The sequence below is a fragment of the Lepisma saccharinum genome, chromosome 1 (genome assembly GCF_977018435.1).
Source record: "Lepisma saccharinum chromosome 1, izLepSacc3.1, whole genome shotgun sequence".
In the NCBI taxonomy this organism is placed as follows: Eukaryota; Metazoa; Arthropoda; class Insecta; order Zygentoma; family Lepismatidae; genus Lepisma; species Lepisma saccharinum.
Genome location: NC_139229.1, coordinates 163859531 through 163878898, shown reverse-complemented (window position 1 = coordinate 163878898; position 19368 = coordinate 163859531). Strand labels below are relative to the sequence as shown.

The 19368-nt window shown below is 37.9% G+C and overlaps 1 protein-coding gene across 1 annotated transcript in view; it reads right to left on the bottom strand.

The window, feature by feature from the left end:
- Window positions 1-17065, bottom strand: part of Prp3 (pre-mRNA processing factor 3) — a 61818-nt gene extending 44753 nt beyond the window's left edge. The window contains exons 1-6 of the mRNA XM_083125372.1: window positions 16993-17065; window positions 12502-12657; window positions 8938-9161; window positions 6800-7000; window positions 6340-6513; window positions 5074-5262 (exon numbers count right to left, since the gene is read on the bottom strand). Of these exons, the coding sequence (XP_082981498.1) occupies window positions 5074-5262; window positions 6340-6513; window positions 6800-7000; window positions 8938-9161; window positions 12502-12649 (936 nt within the window). The 5' untranslated portion in view covers window positions 12650-12657; window positions 16993-17065. The remainder of the gene's footprint in view (window positions 1-5073; window positions 5263-6339; window positions 6514-6799; window positions 7001-8937; window positions 9162-12501; window positions 12658-16992) is intronic.
- Window positions 17066-19368: the final 2303 nt, after the last annotated feature.

The following is a 19368-nucleotide window of genomic DNA, read 5'->3' as shown; positions in this document are numbered from 1 at the left end:
TCAATGCACTCGGTGAGGTAAAATGGTTCACCAAACCAGGTCACACACCCAAGGGTAAACAAATGGAATCTCAACAGAGCGAGATGAATGCCATTCTGCCCTATGAGCAACCCTCGGGAAACTAGCCTGTGCTATTCTCGCTGGGGGTGATGGTGGCCAGGGTGTAACAATTCCTACTCGGTTAGTAAGCATGGAATTTAATAGTGAGAAAACTCATTGATATATGTTTTGTACATTTTTCACTTCCCCAAAGAATCATAGTAGACAATGATCCCCAGTTAGGGCCAAGCAATTCACTCAGGAACCCAGTTAGGGAACACTTTCATATTCCTACAGGTGAACAAACCGAATGGGATCAGCAATTGTTCATGGCTGTATCCCGGACGGCCGAAAGGCGAAACAAAGCCAACAACAAGGTAAATGAATCACAGCAAAACAGGACTGTGATCAAAGTGTATGACTTAGTTTTTCTTAAATCCCATCTCCAAAGCAAAGCTCTAGAGGGACAGACCCACAAATTGTTCCACACCTTCTTCGGTCCATTAGTTTGTAGTGATCAGGTGACAGATAACATATTTAATCTTGTTCATTGTGTTAGCGGTAAGAGCCTACCCAACCAACATGTGAATAACATGAAGTTGTGGAGGTGTAGCTATAAGGTGTATAGTCATTACATTGAGATGCTCAGACTACTACATCCGGTGTTAGCATCGAGAGTACCTCAAAGAAGTTAATTCAAGCCAAGGGGCCTCTGAATTCAACGAGGACTCAACCTCAATCCCGACGGGGTGCAGCCGTTTCCCTACGACTTGCTTTGTCTGTTGGTAAGACGAGTAACTGCGCACAAATGGCTCCACCCTCGTACCCTTGTGATACTTCCCCATGGAAACTGTAGATGTCTGCTCGTCAGCTCTACGTTTCTTCCTAAACCCGATATCAGTAGGACCTAGGAGAGAAGTACGCGACGGTACGGCTCCTGCGCTATAGTATTAGTCGCATAAGAGGTATTGGTATCCCTCTAGCGCATCCAGGGTAAGACGCACGGATAGGAGTGTACAACAGGTACAAGATGAGGAGAAAAAGCTACACATTTTTTGAACACTAGTATTAATATATGTTAAAGGTCAGAGGTTTTGTGGATGAGGTTCTGTCTGGTCTGTGACATTCACCCATTTGTACATAGGGTAGAAAAATTTATGTCAAGATCGTGTAAGGGATTATTTTATCATTGTATGCAAAAGTCAATTTCATTGTTGTGTACAAAAGTATTATTTCATTGTTGTATACAAAAGTATTATTTCAGTATTATATGCCAAGGCAATTTCATTGTGGTATAAAGGGTAATTTCATTATTGTATACCAGGGCCATTTCTTTGTTGGACACAAAAGTGAGTCCAACCATCATAGAGATTTATTTCCCTAGAGTGCAAATCTAGGCTAGATCACTCACTACCAATCAAGCGAAATATTGTTTAGCAATTATTGGGTATTTGCACTACCGATGGGTTGGGTTCGACCAAACCAGGGTTAGCGGTAATAGAGATATGCAAGCACCCCCAAACATATAGGGCTGTTTAGGAGGAACAACCCAAAACCAACAAGGGTAAGGTCAAAGCCTGCGTGTGAAGTGGGGCCAGTGAGTACATCACTCCAACTCCCCCTCAGTGTCACCACAAAACCCCGGAGCAAACATACAAAAGTGCATGGTGTCATAGGCAGCAGCAGACCCCCAAGCATATTATGCCAGGAACCAAAGACAATCTTTTCAGCGTTCCAGCAATATGGGGAAGCAGGGAGTGTGTCAGGGGTTCGTAATCGAACATTGACATCCAGAAACGAACCACCATGACAATCCGACAGACTTCACACAAGGAGTGCATTCCACAGATTGTTCACAATCCCAATGGGTAGCCGGGTCGAAGCATTGTTCCGCCAAGCGAGAACAAAAGCATTTGCTGGCAACGGATGCTGCGCAAAGCCAGGCGACAGCGTGCTCCACCTAAGGAGATATTGAAGAACAATTGTGAGGTGACCAAACGTGGACATCATACAAAGGTGTATGATGAACATTTCTTGAAGGTACTGCACCCTCAAGTGAGTGAGGGGCAGACAGTAGATACATATCTAAAAAACTACTATGCAGCTCAGGTCGAGTACAAAAACTGCATTCAGTGCTACAAAAAGCAGACATTATAACATGAATAACCAAAATCATTTATTGAAAACTTTTAAGTGTGTGTTATATTAACCATGTATATACCGTCTAGGAAATCGTTCGATATATCGGACAGAACAATATCTCAAACATATATCCAAGTGACGGACAAGAATAATTGCAAATTTATTTTCTTTCATGTATATGTTCTTTTCGGACCAGCGAGGTCATAACAATTCAGTGTGTATATAAATATTTTGTGTATGTATTTGGGTATAGTGTAGTAAAGGGTAAAGAAAAATGATCCGCTTCACGTATCCTTTTTCTTTTCCCGAGGGCCCGGGATATGTATAACCAACCAAAGGTTGGGTATACATCCCCAATACATACAGGCAGCACTCCACTCCAACCAAAGTACAAGGCCAATTCAATTCAGGTAAAATTAATAGGAATAGACATTCCCAGATATGTTTAGATTAACAGAAATTAGGCCTAATTAGTAAAAGTATGATATAACATCGAAATATTAAGTAATTAATAAGCCCCAGACCAAAATTCATTGGTTATCAAAAAGACATCCTTTTGTGGATAAACAGAATTCAGAGAGCACATGTTGCTTTTCATGCAAATTTTTTATTAATACAGATATTTTCAGGATAACATTTGTGCAAGCACAAATTAACTTGCTTTCCCTGAAAATAACTCCAAGTCACAATTATATGTGCAAACAAACCACAAAAACATCAAAAAATCGATGTTTTTGGACAAAAGACAATCGGTCTCACAGCACCAGAGCCATCTGGTGAGAGTCAGTGGAACTAGCCCTGACTGGACTGCCATCTATTGGGCTTCTCAAGGTACTTGATGAAAGCAAGTAACCCAAGGTGCTGTGAACCAATCAGATGGCCTCATGGGCGTGGCTACCAGACAATGAGACTGTGATAGCTTTTAACATGTGAGGCAGCCATCTTGATTTCACTTGGTGTAAAGAGTTGGTACAGTTCACATCGCTCCAAGTTTTAGGGCCAGAGTAGGCCAGTGGAGAAAGGACAATGGAGTGGCCATTGTGTTTAAAACATGTGAAATAGCTACTAAGTGCTGGGAAATAGTCCAGTATTGTATAATATGGACAAATTACAGGATTTACAGTGAATTGAAGTGCATGGAACCAATATCCATGAAAATTCGGAACTTTTCAAAACCACATGGTGAGGACAATGAGCCTTCAGGAAACCATGATGCTTTGTATCCAAGAGCATCCAGGATTATTAAGCACATCCTTGGTCAAACAGCTCCCTGAAATAGTTCACTTGCAAGTAAATAGCCATCTGCCTGAAGATCCGGTTATATTTTTAGTGTAAACTCACAGAAATTCCCCCATTTATAGTTGGAGTGATAAGTGCTGTGTTGTAAGGCCCATGTGTGATGAGGTGGAAGCAGAAGATGTAAGTACAATGTTTTTGTTACCCATTTGTTGGTTCCATATGTAAAAACAAACCTATAAGTTTGTGCAGGGCTTGTATATATTTAAATGTGATAACATCAGAATATTAAATGTGTCTTTCCAACATCTTGATTTATCAATTCATATTTGGGCGGGTAAGTCCGGGAAGCATTCCCCCCCCCCCTAACGTTTGTTGAGAAGAAAAGAGGGAGAAGTCACTCAGCCAACGGAACACTTTTGGCAAATATTAGGACATTGGCACAGTTATGAAAATGTATGAAGTGGTAAAAGGGAGTTACGATGCACGTAAGATCGAAGTGAACTTTTGCGGAAACCTGGATGAAAATGCATTAAGAGGGTTGACAATCTTTAGTTGGCCTATGTGGCTTTGATTATCTCTAACAGTTTAGCTTCTTTATGAAGTGTTACAGGGAACAAGGAACACATTTTGAATGAAAGCGGTTACCGGAAATTGTCCGCTACAAGGTCGATTTAAAATAACATCCAAGCATATTCGATCTCTTCTCGCGTATCCAAGAGCAAACGAAATCACAATGGCAAAACAAGCCTGGCATGTTGGGTAGCGGCAGTCGGCTGCGGGGTAACATTGGTGCGCTTGGGGGAGGGGAGGGCAGAGGTCAAGTGCTATTGGATATCACTGAAGCATGGTCTGGTGTTTATTTTTAGATCAGACCCACTTGCAAGCGGTAGAGTGCTTGTGAAGGGAATGAGTGCGAATAAAATGAGTGCAAAAAATTAATATTTCGCCCTATCTCCGTTCATGACAGTTTCTAAGGTGAAAACAATTTTTGTGGAAGTTATTTCTCCTGCTAAATATACCGCTTAATACGCCTCCCATGTGACGGGAGGTGCGTGCTTCAATGCCGCCAGAATGGTGCTGCTTTTCTCGATATCGCAAAACTTTCCAATACTAAATGAAAACTCATGAAAAACGGCCATTTTGCTTTTAAAAGTTATTATTTAAAATTATTATTGCTAAAGAAAGACAATCTGGAGATATATACATGTTATAAACAGTGACATAGTGAAAAAAATGCAGGATTTCATTTTGGCTGTCCGAATTATTCCGTGCATAATACGCACCACAGATTTGGGGGGCAAAAATTTTGGAAAAAAGTACGCATTATACATGCATAAATATGGTATTTCTAGCACCAGTTTAGGTCACAATGGATTTTATTGAGAAGTATAAGTCTCTGATTAATACTTGCATTTTAACAGTATATTTAAATATATGGGTATAGTGGGACTGATCTGACAAGAGATTGTCAGTATCAGTCAATATCTGTGATATTGTTATTAGTAAAAATTTAGCTGCAGATGTCACAACCAGTACATTTTTTATTAAAATTTAGCTTCTAATCAATCAAGTCCTACTTTTCTGAATTTGATATAATAGAACCAAGACAAACAAGAGCCATTTGAGCAGAAATATACGTATACACTAAGCTACCTTCATTCTCATTCGAACAGCCAACTGTTGAAATTTCCCAGGTTCATGAAAGCGAAGAGCTCGTTTTCCTCTAATTGCTGGTTTTGCTCCTATTCTGGGGTCGAAGTAATGGGTTTCTGACAGATCTTCAACAACACGTTCTTGTAACTGTTGCCGGAACTCTTCTCTCTTCTTTGCTCTAATATTTGCCTATAATGAAGAAACATCTTTAGTTACAGTTTTGAACAGGTTAAACAAAAAATAGTACATAATAAATGATGTCACTCTCAATAATTAAATATTACCAGTAATACATATGCTAATTTTATATTAATAGTTTGTACCCTGCACAGCTGATGAGTCAAATTACAGCAAGAAAGTAGATGCTATTTGGCACTAAATGTAAGAACATTATCATAATGTATCATAAGAACATCAATAATCATACATTTTTTTCCTTTTATAATTATAGAATTATGGATAAACTTGAAAGAATGTTTACATTAGTATTATTATTGGTACATTCTTTGACTGGTCACGAACCATCCATGGGCATCCCCAATAGCATAGTGCTAACACTATCATCTTGTAATCAAGGAGTCTCATGTTCGATCCCCTGCGGAAGTGCATTGCATAGTGTTTTGGGTCCCTTTAAACTGGAGGCCTATTCCCCAATTAGCTTACCTGAGCATAAAGGAGATATGAAAAATTATCCACGTTCATTTCTTAGGTTTCCCTTTTCATTTTGTCAAAACCAACTTTCACCTTTTCCAGGAATTTACAAATACATTACCAGACCATTCAACTTACTTCAACTTTTGGAAATCCTGCTGCAATTATGCTCTAGAAAACGCATGTACAGATTTTCACTTAACAAAACCAGGTTATGATAATTTACCTTTAAGTTAATTTTGCACTAAATTATAGGATATTTGTTAAAATCAGGATCAGTATAATTATTGCAAATTTTAACGATAAATCGATATGCCTCTGTCAATCAATGATACGAATAGAGTACAGTTTAATCTGCCCTATCCCAATTATTTTATATCTCTTGACTCTTTCAGGATTTCCAGGTTAGACCAAAACATGTTTCAACTCAACAGTATAAAACAGATCACTATTTGCAAATGCATTCATTAAGAATTATGGCATCTTAAATTAATTAAGTTGTTTTCTTAATTCTGAGTAGAGTAAATGATTTTTGGGCTACAATAAACTACTGGCAAGGTTATTGAGAAAATATGTGAACAATTTTAGTTTCACATCTTGCCCTGGAAGAGTTACCTTTAGCGTAGGCATCCGGTGAGTAAGCTGCACCTCCTTGCCTGTTATGTCCACTGTCCTACCTTCTTTGTCGAGAATCAAAGGAGTTGGTTTAGCCTGCGAAGGACGAGCTGCACCACCTTCTCCTGCCTGAGACATTATCCCTGTTGCTGATAGCTTGGACTGGATCTGTGCCTATGGGAACAGAAATATATAATGTGGACAGACACAAATTTGTACTTTCTTATTATTTTTATTTCAAGCTATTTTTCTATCTCTTTACGTTAATTGCAACAAAGACTGTAAATGATTCAATGTATTATTCAGGTCTTGGCTGGGCTTCAATCCAGTCCCATAACCTCTGGAAACTACATCAAGAAAGTGTAACTTATTAATTTACTTTCACAGTGCTCTAAAAATGTATAAATCATGGAGATATGGCTCAATATAACAGATACAAGAAACAAATCAAAAAACTTACCTGTAGTTCTGCAATTTTTCTTGCTTTCTCAGCCCCTTGCTGGGTGATAAACCCCATGTGAGCCACACCTGAAGCCTGAGAATTGATTAGAGTGGCTCTCTGCAAACTTGAAGGAGACATTGTATCATTTGAACGCAGTACATTAAGAGCTCTTTTACGTTCTTCAATCATTTTCTGAGCATTTGCCATCATTTCCTTTATCTGGAAGGAAAATAAATATATTTACAAATTAATTTACAACAGTAGGACAATGACATGAAGATCTTCCCCACTTCTTAAGAGAGCAACGGGGAAACTAGTTTGAAGCTATGACCATGTCCAAATCTGCAATTACGCCATTGGCTCTCCTGCCACTTTCTTGTACCATTCAAAGGAACTGAATTGAACAGCTTCAAAAAAGAGACAGTTGCTCCTTTCTCTCATCAGGTTTCAGTTTGAACTTTACCCATGCACTGTGGGTGAAGTGACATAGTATAAGCAGATGGCAGATGCCAACCAAACATCATAAAAGATTTATGTGTATATACTATTTACACTGAAAATATAGTATGCGATTTCTTCTTTTGCAGCTCTTCTAAATACAGCGTAATGAATGTCCAAATACCATGGAGTTTTCGATTGTCTCCTCAACTCTCTCTGTAATTTGAAAGTAATAGCATGGTAGTCAAGTGTCACAGCAAGTCAAATTGTGCATTTGTCATGTCTTCCACCTCTCCTCTTATCTAGGTCATGGATTCAAACACACCCTATGATCTAGCATTTTGTGTGACTGTGAAACAAATCACTGTAAAGTTAATACGAAATACTTTGTGTGGAATGAAAGAAAATACCCACTGCCTGACTTATCAGCATGTCACGCGGTGAATACATTTTTGTTCACACTTCAAACAAGTTGTGAAAGATAAAGAGTTTATATTTATTCTATATAATAGCAAATAGCAAACTGTGCTCTTCTAAGACTGCAGCCATCCTAAATTCAACCAGATACAGCCCCATGTGTAAATCATAACAGTACTATCCCTTTTATTACAATCTAAGCTTCCATATATGCAAGGAATGTTTTATTTTACCTTTTAAGAAAACTATATTTAAAGCTGCAGTAAATGCAGTTTTAATAGATTACAGGTGATGTTCTGTGTTTCTGTGTTGGGTTTTCAGATTAATTTCAAAGGACCATTGCCTTCATTAACTAAGGTTGCACCATGTCCATCCCACATACTGCAACATTTGTTAATGAAGGCAGTGGTGCTTTGAATTAATAAGAAAATAAATTTGCAACATGGAAATACTGAACATCACAAATGGCAGCTTTATATATTGTACATCACATGTACAATATATAAAGCTGCCATTTGTATTGACTTTTAATGGGAAAAATTAAGTTGAGATAAAAATTTAGGCTGCTTAGACTGAAAAAATATTTGTAATTTCCATATGATACAACTAACAACCTTCAAAAATACAGTTGGGTAAAAATAGCCAAAAATGTACATACATGCCTTAGACATAATGGTGACAATAGTGCTCTAAAAAGTTTGGGAATCACTGAAATATACAATCACTGTTTGATCATGCATACAACAGAATTTCTTTGGGTGAGTGGTTCCAATGCCAGGCATTGTGCAAGAGAAAAATTACACAACTACAATGAAGTACAAAAATCAATGGGAAAAAGGCAAGATAAAAAATGTAATTTAATCTTCTTCTAGTTCAATTAGCACACATTCAATTTTGTTGTACAGATTTACCATTCAATTTTTGGTAGAAGATTCCATTGCTGTTCCACCCACCTCCCCCTTAAAATCTGAAGGTATGCAACAATTCAGTTTGTCAAAAAAAACATTGGAATGACTAGTAAAAGAAATATGAATTGTTTCTAAACAGAAGACGAACAACATCCAGCATTTTCTACCTCTTAGGAAATGAACTAACCAAACACATGCACTGTTTTTTTTTCTAAAAGAAAAAAATAATTAGTGAAAGAAAAAAATAATTACAGTGAAAAAAAACATACGTATTCAACATTCTTCGATTTTACATTTTACTGCATTCAAAGTTTCTTCACCTTGGTCCCCCCAAAACATTACGATTGCGGTTCCACTGTACAAAGAAGTAATGATGCAAGAGAAAAGCTATACCTGCAGTGCTGTAAGTTGCCCAGGGCTTGGCTGCCCTGGAGGTGGTGCTGGTTTCCCTTCTTCCACTTTCACTTTGCTTCTCTTAATCTCCTTTTCTTCTCTGTCTTCATCTCGATGTCTCTTCCTGGATGATTTATGTGATCCACGAACATCATCCACTAAGTCAAATATCTTGTCTGCAAGACGAGCAGCCTTTCGATCATCAAGGAGTGCGGCCAGTTTATCTACAAAGGGATAAAGCGATTATGATGGTTGCAGGAAAGGAAACAAGTTTATTGTCTTACTTAGTTTATCTTTACTCCATAACAAAGCATGTTCAGTCAAAATGCCTCTACTCTCTCGACAGCTTGAAACAATTCATAGAATACTTTTAAGGAGCGGAAAATAAATATAGAGATGCCTGAATGAAATAATATGCGATGCCTTCTTAAAAAAATATTTTCAACTTTATAAAATTATCCTTGTATAGTGGAACCACAAGAAAAGAAACCTGCGCAGACCTGCGACTCCTGTGCACCATGATCCTGTGAGGAGGGGAGGGTGAGAGTGGGCCATGCTTCCTTATGGCCCGAGCTGAATGGAAGAAGGGAAAGCTGAGGAGAGACTTTTCGTCCAAGGTTTTCCCTTGTGGTCGCTCTATAGTGTATGCTCTGGTTTATATTAACATTTCAGGACTTTATCAAACATTTTCCATCCTAAATACAGTTTGACTAGTACAACACTGTGATGGATAAAACTATTTACGCTGCAATCTTTCCATTATCCCTTTCCTTTGAGTCTGAGAGACACAAACTTCCCTGCATGTGGTTAAAATGTTTGATAGTAAGCAACACTGCTGCTTTCTGTACACTTACTTCGGCTGTACTGCCAGACACGATCGCCTACGAAGCTGGACTTCAACTCAAACGAGTGTGCCACTTTTTGTGAACAGAAGTGTACCAAGAGAACAACTATGAGATGCACTGGTGGAAATTGGAACATCTCCTGCATTTGTACTTGTCCAGAGAATAAAAAGTGAATGCAAGAGTGTGAAAGGAACAGTCAGATTAGCAGGGAAATGCTCAGATGAATTTAGGATAGAAATAGGAGTAAAACAGAGCCTGAGCCCGCTTCTGTTTATTTCCCTTATGAACCAGATCATCAAACAATGTAAACTAAGAACAGGGAGATACAAAGTAGGATATCATAAGATGAGACCAGTACAAGTACAGTCATTTGTATATGCTGACGACATTGCCCTGGTGGCTAGGAATAGAGAGGAGTTACAGAAGGTGGTAATTGAATGGGCGAGTACAATAGAAGACAAAGGAATGAGCATGAACGTGGATAAGAGTAAAGTGATGGTGGTGACAAAAGAAAGAGAAATTGTACCCCTAAATATACAGTGGAAAGAGAAGCAGCTGGAACAAGTAAGTAGATACACATACCTAGGAACAGTCATAACGTCAGATGGAAGAATGGATGAAGAAGTGAATAATAGGTACGAAAGACAAACCAAGTGCACTATCAACTCAACAACACATTAATTGGTGAAAAGGAAATAAGTGAACAAAAAGAAGATGATGATTTACAAGACAATCTACATTCCCACATTCCTGTATGGAACAGAGAGCATGACATTATTACCAAAACAGAATAGTAGATTTCAAGCAGCGGAGATGAGATACCTAGGAAGAGTAGTAGGAAAGACTAGAAGAGATAGGATTAGAAATGCCACTATTAGAGACCAGTTACAGCAAAAACCAAGATTGGAAACCATAGAGAGAAAGGAACTGCAATGGTTTGGACATGTCACAAGAATGGAGGAGGATCGCAAGCCTAGACAAGAAGGCAAGAGGGAAAGAGGACGACCAAGAGTTCAATGGGAAGAGTATGTGGAAAAGATAGGAAAGACAATGCCGGAAGTCCAAAAACTAGCCTTGGACCAAAAAGTGTATAGGAAGGTGGATGATGGAACCCGATGCTTAATGGCAGAAGAGGATGAAAAAGAAGAAGAAATACAGTATTTTACTTTGCTTTTCTGCCACTTTCGGCTACTTGCAAAGATGAGGATGACTGATGATATGATGAAATTGATAAAGGGACAGTCACAAAGAACACCCATGCCCAGGCTGGGATTCAAACCTGGGACATCTAGAGTCATAGCATGCTCTGATTACCCCTCTGCCACGGAGGTTGGCTGATGTTGAAAGTAACATTATTGTCATCTGTTGGAAATAGGTTCTGTGTTGAGGAAGAAAGGAAGTGGAAAGATAGCAGTGACTGAAAGCCATGTTGAAAAAAGGTAAAGTACTCCCCTGTACATAGCACTACGCCATGAAGGCGTATAGGGGGTGTGAGGGTAACGCCCCACACTTTCTTCATCCGGTCGTGAGTGGGGGTGATGTGATCAGCATCATGCCCCTGACTGCCTTTACCCCCCCAGGGTTTCCCCCAGGTACCCATGTTATTCGACGCTGGGTGGGCGCCGGGGTCGCTTCCATCGTTAGAAAAGTTCCCGGATTTGAACCGGCCGGGGATCGAACCCGGGACCTTTACAATGGTAGTCAGATGCGTTACCGACTGAGCCACCGCGGCCCACTTTTTGGTCCAAGCCATGTTGAAGCAAGTAGTTTAAGAAGCTTTCCACTGTAGTCCTCGAAACTCCATTCAAGGGGCCAGTAATGAACTGCGCATACCATGATCTACTGCACATGACATTCTGCACAAAAGATTGCAGCCTAGTGCATACAAGATCCAATTAGTTCAGAAGATGCAGGCAAATGACAACCCCCAATGGAATGACTTTGCTAAAGATGTGCTATCTCAGATTGATGATGCCGACACATTTCTCAATCATGTTACATTCTCAGACGAAGCTATCTTTCATACTAGTGGTAAAATAAACTGTCATAACTGCAGAATTTGGGGAGGTGCAAAACCAAGAGTGGTAATTGAACATGAGCACAACAGCCTGGAACTAAATATGTTGTGTACCTTTGGATTCTGTGATTCGACCATACTATTATGTGTAGAATGTACCTAAACATGTTGAAAAATTATACAACCACTTGGATGGAGTCTCACCACATTATGCCAATCCTGTCAGAGTGTACCTTAATGAACAGTTTCCAGGGAGGTGGATTTCTTTCTATGGGGGCACATAAAAACCTAGTTGACCAAACTCAAGTGCATGATCTAGATGACCTTTGACAGAGAATACTCAATGATTGTGAATCCATTACTTCACAAATGTTGCAACAACACTTGGCGAGAGAAAGAAATGTCTTGTTATATGTCGAGCCACCAAAAAGGCACTGAAACTTGAAGAGTTTCCTCAAATGAAAATAAAAATCCCATCAATTATTAGTTTCAGAAATATTTCAATTTATTATTAGGAGTAATTCTACCAGACATGCTATAGATCAAGATTATAGAACAGTTCCGTGGCATGCTGCATCTGATTCTTTAAACTTACTTGTGTTCCATAAGTAAAAATAAACAATGTCCATAATTAAGATGCACATATGAATCATTAGTTATTTTATTTGAGAATTGTTTAATAAAATACATCAACTGTCTTACCTGTAGTTTTCCTTCGATCATATCCAGAGCATAGGCAATTTATTGCTGCTGTAACTAGCGATGGTTCACTGAACCCAAGGAACTTCTGCACTGCTTTGTCAATTGATGGTTTTAAATCATCAACATCTTTTCTTGATAGGTATGACATGATGAAAACTGAAATAAATGTTAACAATTACATTCAATATGCATGTAATGTGTAAATTAATAGGAGATCCAATTATTTTAAGTTTAACATTTTGTTATTCCATGCAATCTTCTACTATAATGTTGAGAATGCGAGATGATTCAATGAAGTCAATGAAAGAACAAGTAATGCCTTGCCACAGTTTGAATCCAGACCTTCAGTCAAAATCATGACTTGAGCAATAAATGCAATTACCTACTCTTTTAGAAGACAAATATTAGGTATATATTTTTTTAAAAAAATAATCTTATTTGTTCTTACCAGTAACAAATAAATTACCATATTTTGATTTGTTGGCTTGGCTTGGTTTTTAAGTACACTTTATGCACAGAAAGGCTAATTGGGACTGGGCATACATGTTAAAGTGGGAACCACCATGTGCCTCCATTCCATATTTTTACATGTTCCAATATTTATATACAGTTTGGTAGAGAGTAGGCTTTATTACAGTTTTTTGAGTGAGTAATAATGTATTTATGGAGGCCAGGGCTGGTAGTTATGCTTGAAAGCTTCTGGAAACATAAGTCAAATTTATCTTTCTCTATCAATTCCTTCCATGGACTGCTCCAGGACTCCATTTCAGTAATAAGTCAATCATGAAAATACACACTAGCATGTAGTCAAATGTTGTTCCTTTTACATTTTTGATTCCATCCTGATGTAGAAATAGAGATTTACATGATGTTTGTATGAAGTTAAACTTATCATCATTTATCTCTATTACACTTTATCTAAAAGAGGTAAACAAAAATATAAAATAGGAAATATTCAATACTTGTTGCAATTATATACATGCATGAGCTTGTGAACGCCCACATACTCAGAGAATAATTCTGAATATTTAATGATTTTTTTCTTTCTTCAAGTTTTACGAGGGGAAGTAAAAAATTCCACACTTTCGCCATCACTTTCGTTACGTTGGTCACACTGCCTTCAGCACTCGCGTGATGATAGGTGGTACTCTTGTGGTTAGGTGGCTGAGGTTTTGCTTCATCTTTTGTAACAGAGTAAATATGGCCGCTCTGCTGGCAGTAGGTCAAGTACGTACTTCTAATTGGTTAGGTACTTGTTTCTCCAATCAATAAGTTGATAATTTTACATAAGGCAAACAACAATATATTATACGTTAAACATATTTATAATGTCCTATGGTTTTATAATGATATTTTGCAAGGAGCCCTAGGAAGTGCTTTAGAATACTGAAAAAAAGTGGGAGTACGTTCGAAGCTTGGAGAAAATACTTAAAAGATTCACTAAATATTATTTAACAGAGAAATTATGATTTGAAGTATAGCTTACGCAAACAGACATTCTTGCTTTCAGGTTAACAGGGACGCGAGTTTCCATGAATTTCCATGCGAGGCTCAAAGGGAGTTTTGTGCTCGAAATCAGATATATTACGTATTTAAAGAATTTAGGGGTGTTATTTAATGCTAAAATGGTAACAGTTCTGATTGTTTTGTGATTTTTTTCAAATTGTCCTAGCAGAAAAACTAATTATTGTAGAATTCTGGCAATCATTGTCAAATGAAATATGAACTCCCCTTAAAGTAATGAGCACTGTTTAGATTTCAAAGAAAGTATTTATGTTGGGGGAAAAAACAAACTAAAAACAACCTTACACAAGCATGCGTGCTTTCCATGGACAAGGCATTCTCCGTTGATAGAAGCGACGGTAAGTATTGTAGACTAGTGGGAATGAATGTAGAAGTAAATTGGAACCTGATGAAACTAATCAGCATGTTTTTGATTTCAAAGAAGTCCAATTTATGGGCAAAAATAAGATGCTAGAGGTACTTTGCGCATGACACATTCCAGAGACTACTGCTGCTGTTCCCTATCTGAATGTTCACAGGAGGCTCGAAGAGATTTCGTGTTTGAGATCAGCAGTAGCGCGATCAGTAGTGGAAAGCATTTAGGGATATTATTTTAATGCTAAGAGAACTAAACCTGACCGGCCTAACCTAACCAAAGAAATAACTAGGATTATTATTAAAATGCTAAGAGAACTAAACCAGACCCACCTAACCTAAGAACGAAAGCATTTATGATATTATTTTAATGAAGAAATAAATCTGAACCACCTAACCTAAATACAAAAGCCTTTATTGAACAAAATCTTCAAACATTTTGGCGGCAAGAAGAAATTACATTGCACGGTAAACAAACAGATTCTGTGAACGGTAAATGTTTACTATCCTTCGGACACCTATAACTTCTGAGTTTCGTCAATTTTTGACATTTGTACTTACCTATCTCCTTCGCGGATCTTTTTTTAACGTGTATTCACGTTTTTTTGATCATTTTTTTTAAAAAAAAAAGTGTATTTGGAACTGAAGAACATACGTTTCCGCAAATGGTTTGTGGGGCTATGTGTCAATGGTTCATGGGGCTATGCGAGAATGGTGTGTGGGGCTAAGCATATTTTTTTTTAAACCAATTTTTAACTATTGTAACCTATTGTGACCCTACCTAACCTAACCGGAAATGGTTCGTGGGGCTATGTATGAATGGTTCGTGGGGCTATGCGTCAATGGTTGAATTTCCGCTATGAAACATTCCCACATCACACAAAACACCTTCCAGATGTTAGACAATACTACAGGAACTTATTACGGTAAGTAGTTTCGGAGCGATTTTACAATACAGGGAATTTCTCCATTTTGTTTGAAATTCGGCATACTCACTAATTTTGGCCCCCTAATCACGAATCTGCAGTCAAAATTTGGCGCTCACACGTGGAAATAGCAAAATAATCGAAATTAAGTTCTTATTTCCACACCCTCGATTTCCGAATTTCCCGCCGGTTCCGGGCTCCGCCCCTGGGGTAATCGACCTACCGCCCCCAACCGCTATCGCGGCCCCGCCTATATCTATAGACTCCCTGTTAAGGGCATGTTAGAAAGTGGCCGGATTCACCTGCCCCAAATAAGCGTCAAATTTATACGTGAGCGCCAAATTTTAAGTGCAGATTCGTGATTAGGAGACCCAAATTAGTAAGTAACCGAAAATTCAAACAAATTGGAGAAATTCCCTGTATTGTTAAATTATACCGTAGTTTCTTCTGTAGAAATGAAGAAATCTGTCTGAAGGATAGTAAACTAGTACCAAAAAGGCTTATGCAACATGATACATTCGGAATTAATCAATCGAAACTTGTGCCCGTTATACTCTGATCATATGTCAATTGTAAAGATACATTTTGGACTGGACTGACAAGACCGTCAGCAATTGAACATTATAGAATTTGGCTAGAATTTACAATATAGAGAAAGTCTCCAATTTCGTTAATTTTCGGTATACTAACTAATTTTGGCCTCCTAATCATGAATCTGTTGTAAAAAACCGGGGGTCACGTCTGAAAATTTGAAAAAAAATTGTTCGTTAGCGCCAAAAGCCATCCACGGGTAGCCCCAAAAACCATCCACGGGTAGCCCCACGAACCATTGACGTTAGCCCCAAAAACCATCCACGGGTAGCCCCACAAACCATTGACGTTAGCCCCAAAAACCATCCACGGGTAGCCCCACAAACCATTCACACGAGGTTAAGTTAGGCCTGTTAGGTTAGGTTCCATTAGCACTCATTTCACCCCTAAATTCATCGAAAAAAATAGGGATCGTACTAGAATTGAACATCATAAATCATTTTCTTGTAAAACAACGGCGTAGTTGGACACAATGACAGGAGATTACATTTTTGTTCGTAAAACTACGCATATACACCTATATATATATAAAAAAATTCAATCGGCTTTTTTTTAAATTTTCAGACGTGACCCCCGGTTTTTTTCAACAGATTCATGATTAGGAGGTCAAAATTAGTTAGTATACCGAAAATTAACAAAATTGGAGACTTTCTCTATATTGTAAATTTGCTCCTAGAATTTAAACATTAAGTTGGTTTACTATTACAGTACTCTAAATTCTAATTCTGAAAATCTTATCACCAATTATGCAAGTAAATCCAGTCACGATTAATCTCTTGAACATAGTGGACTTCATAAGCAAGAAAAACAAAAATTTATTACACAAATTCTATAAAAAAACAAATATGGAAGGTTGTTTTAAAATAACAGGTATTCGTTTCCCCAATCAATAAGTTGATAATTTTATGTAAAGGGAAGCAACGATTTAATCTACATTCAACGTACTTACAACGTTCTGCTCTCATCATGTGCCGACTGTAGAAATATACATTTTAAACTAGGCTAACAAGTTCGTCCGCAATTGAACATAATTAAATTCCGTCATTATGTTGGTTTATTATTATACTATGCTAAATTCTAATTTTGAAATACTTACCCCTAACTATGCAAACAACATAAAAATTAATTGTTTCAAAAATATTGTTCTGTCTGAACTTCCACAGCTTCAATAAATCTTGCAAGAAATCACAGATTAACACGTTTTCATTTTCCTCTTCTGTCTTTCGTCATACCTGGCTCCCTACGGTCAATAGATTTTCAGCCATTTATCTGGAGAAGAATGTACAAATGAGGACCACAACCTCCCCAAATATTTTCTTTCGATAGCGTTCTAACTTTTTGAACAGTATATGTATTACACACAGACACATGTATATATTTGTCTAATTTCTCAAAAACACGTAGGATGGACCAGAAAAATCCCAATCGACTGACCAGTGCTCGAAGTGAGGGAGGGGGGATCCGGAATCATAGATAAAATAACCAAGGGGATCCGGATGGATGGTATACCGCAGCTAGTAAAATTTTCGGAAAGCATTACACCAGCCCTATCTCATTGTAACCATGTTAAACCACAGGAGCATATCCCCCCCAGCTGTCTCAATGCCAATGCCAATGCTTTATTAACAGGTTTTTTGTAAGTATCGGGACCATTGTGCCCTTGACTTACTATCATGTTCTTACAAAATAGTGTATATACAACATTTTTCTTGCTATAACCCGGGTCGACTGTCGGCCGGGATTTGGACAATAGTTCATCTGTATTATTTCACTAATTTGAAATTGTTGAGTTCCTTGTTATAATTTTGCATTGACAGAGGAAGGAAATAATCACTATTATTTTTCAAACCATACATAGTTCGGTGCACTGATGAAAAGTTCTAATCACAAACTACATTTGCACATCACTTTAAGACACAAAACATAAAATAACCACATATAATAATAATAATGATAACAATATATAAGTAACAATAAGTAACAAAGAACAACAAAATCACAATCTGTGCTTTTATAGCTGCACTATCAAGGAACACTAATCTGCTCCACCAGCTGTCTCATTGTTACCATGTTTTAAACCATAGGAGTAGATGGGCCCAGTTAACCCCAAGGCTCGACCAAACATACTCTACTTTAGGGCCTACTCCCAACCCCTTTCTTGGAAAGTCTTTACGTATTTCTCTATTCTTGTGAGCACCCTGTTAACCTATACCCATATGGCCAGTGGCGGATTATAGACGCTCTCTCGGGGCGAATGCTTTTACGGTGCCCCTTCCCCCAACTTTTAGACCCAACACCCCCCCTCCCCACTAAGGTCTTGCCATGTATGTCACAAAATCACTTATTGCAAAATATACATTTTGTGAAGATGATTGAAAAGAAAGAAGTTTGTATTTTCCGTCAAAACAACTAATGAATTCACATTTAACACATATCAAACAATCAATATTCAAAAAACAAATAATACTCTCTGGTAACAGTAGTAAATGCAGCCTAAAAACACTTCCTAAAAATAAAAATTTCGCTTGCGTGCTTTGGAATGAGGAAAGTGCTTCACAATATGTTCAACGTTTAGCAGTTCCGTTTGCATATGCACATTGTTCAAAACGCATATGTTTGTTTATCTTTGATGAGAAGAACTATTCTGCACACTGTTTTCTTGACTGAAGTTTCTGTTGTGGAACCACAGGAACACACTATAAAGTGTGCGTTCTACAGAGGTTAGAGCCACGGGTAGTATTAAAGGCGAAGAGTGACAATTTCGCACCAGGTGTGCCATTATTTCAATAACGTCTGAATGGGAACTGCTGCTACACCCCCCCCCCCCCAAGGCCCGGCGGTACAAGAGAGTCCTGCCCACTATGATCCCATCACTGGCTCCGGAGGACATAGACCAACTTTTGCCATGAATGTCCATTGACACGTTCTTTCAGTCAAAAGAACATGATCATTTAACTAATACACAATAAAAATGATCACATGAAGACTCGTAGCATTCACGTGATGCCCATCAAGGTATTGGGTAATTATCTCTCTGTTCGCTGTTCAAACCAAATCAAAATCAAGTTTTCACTAAGAAAAGAAAGTATATTTTACTTCTTATCAAAATAAAAATACTGATGTGCGAAGTTCCATCGAGATTTCAAAGAAAGAACAGCATATTACAATTCACCTTTATCACTCTTAAAACTCAAAGCTCGAACTCCAATTTTTTTTTCTGACCCTATCAACTGTTAGTCGATTTTAGTCATCTTTCTGAGTTTTTTGAAAAATATATTTAGTTCACTATGCACTTATTTTTCACAAGAATGAAAAGAAAACATAATTATATATATATATATACTGTTTGTTAGATCGTCAAATTACATCTTCTTGCATATCCATAAAGAAGTCATATAGTGGGAGGAATGGGATCCGTGAGCAGGGCAGTTAGAGATGTAGGGAATGGAACTCCATGGCGACGCAAACCATT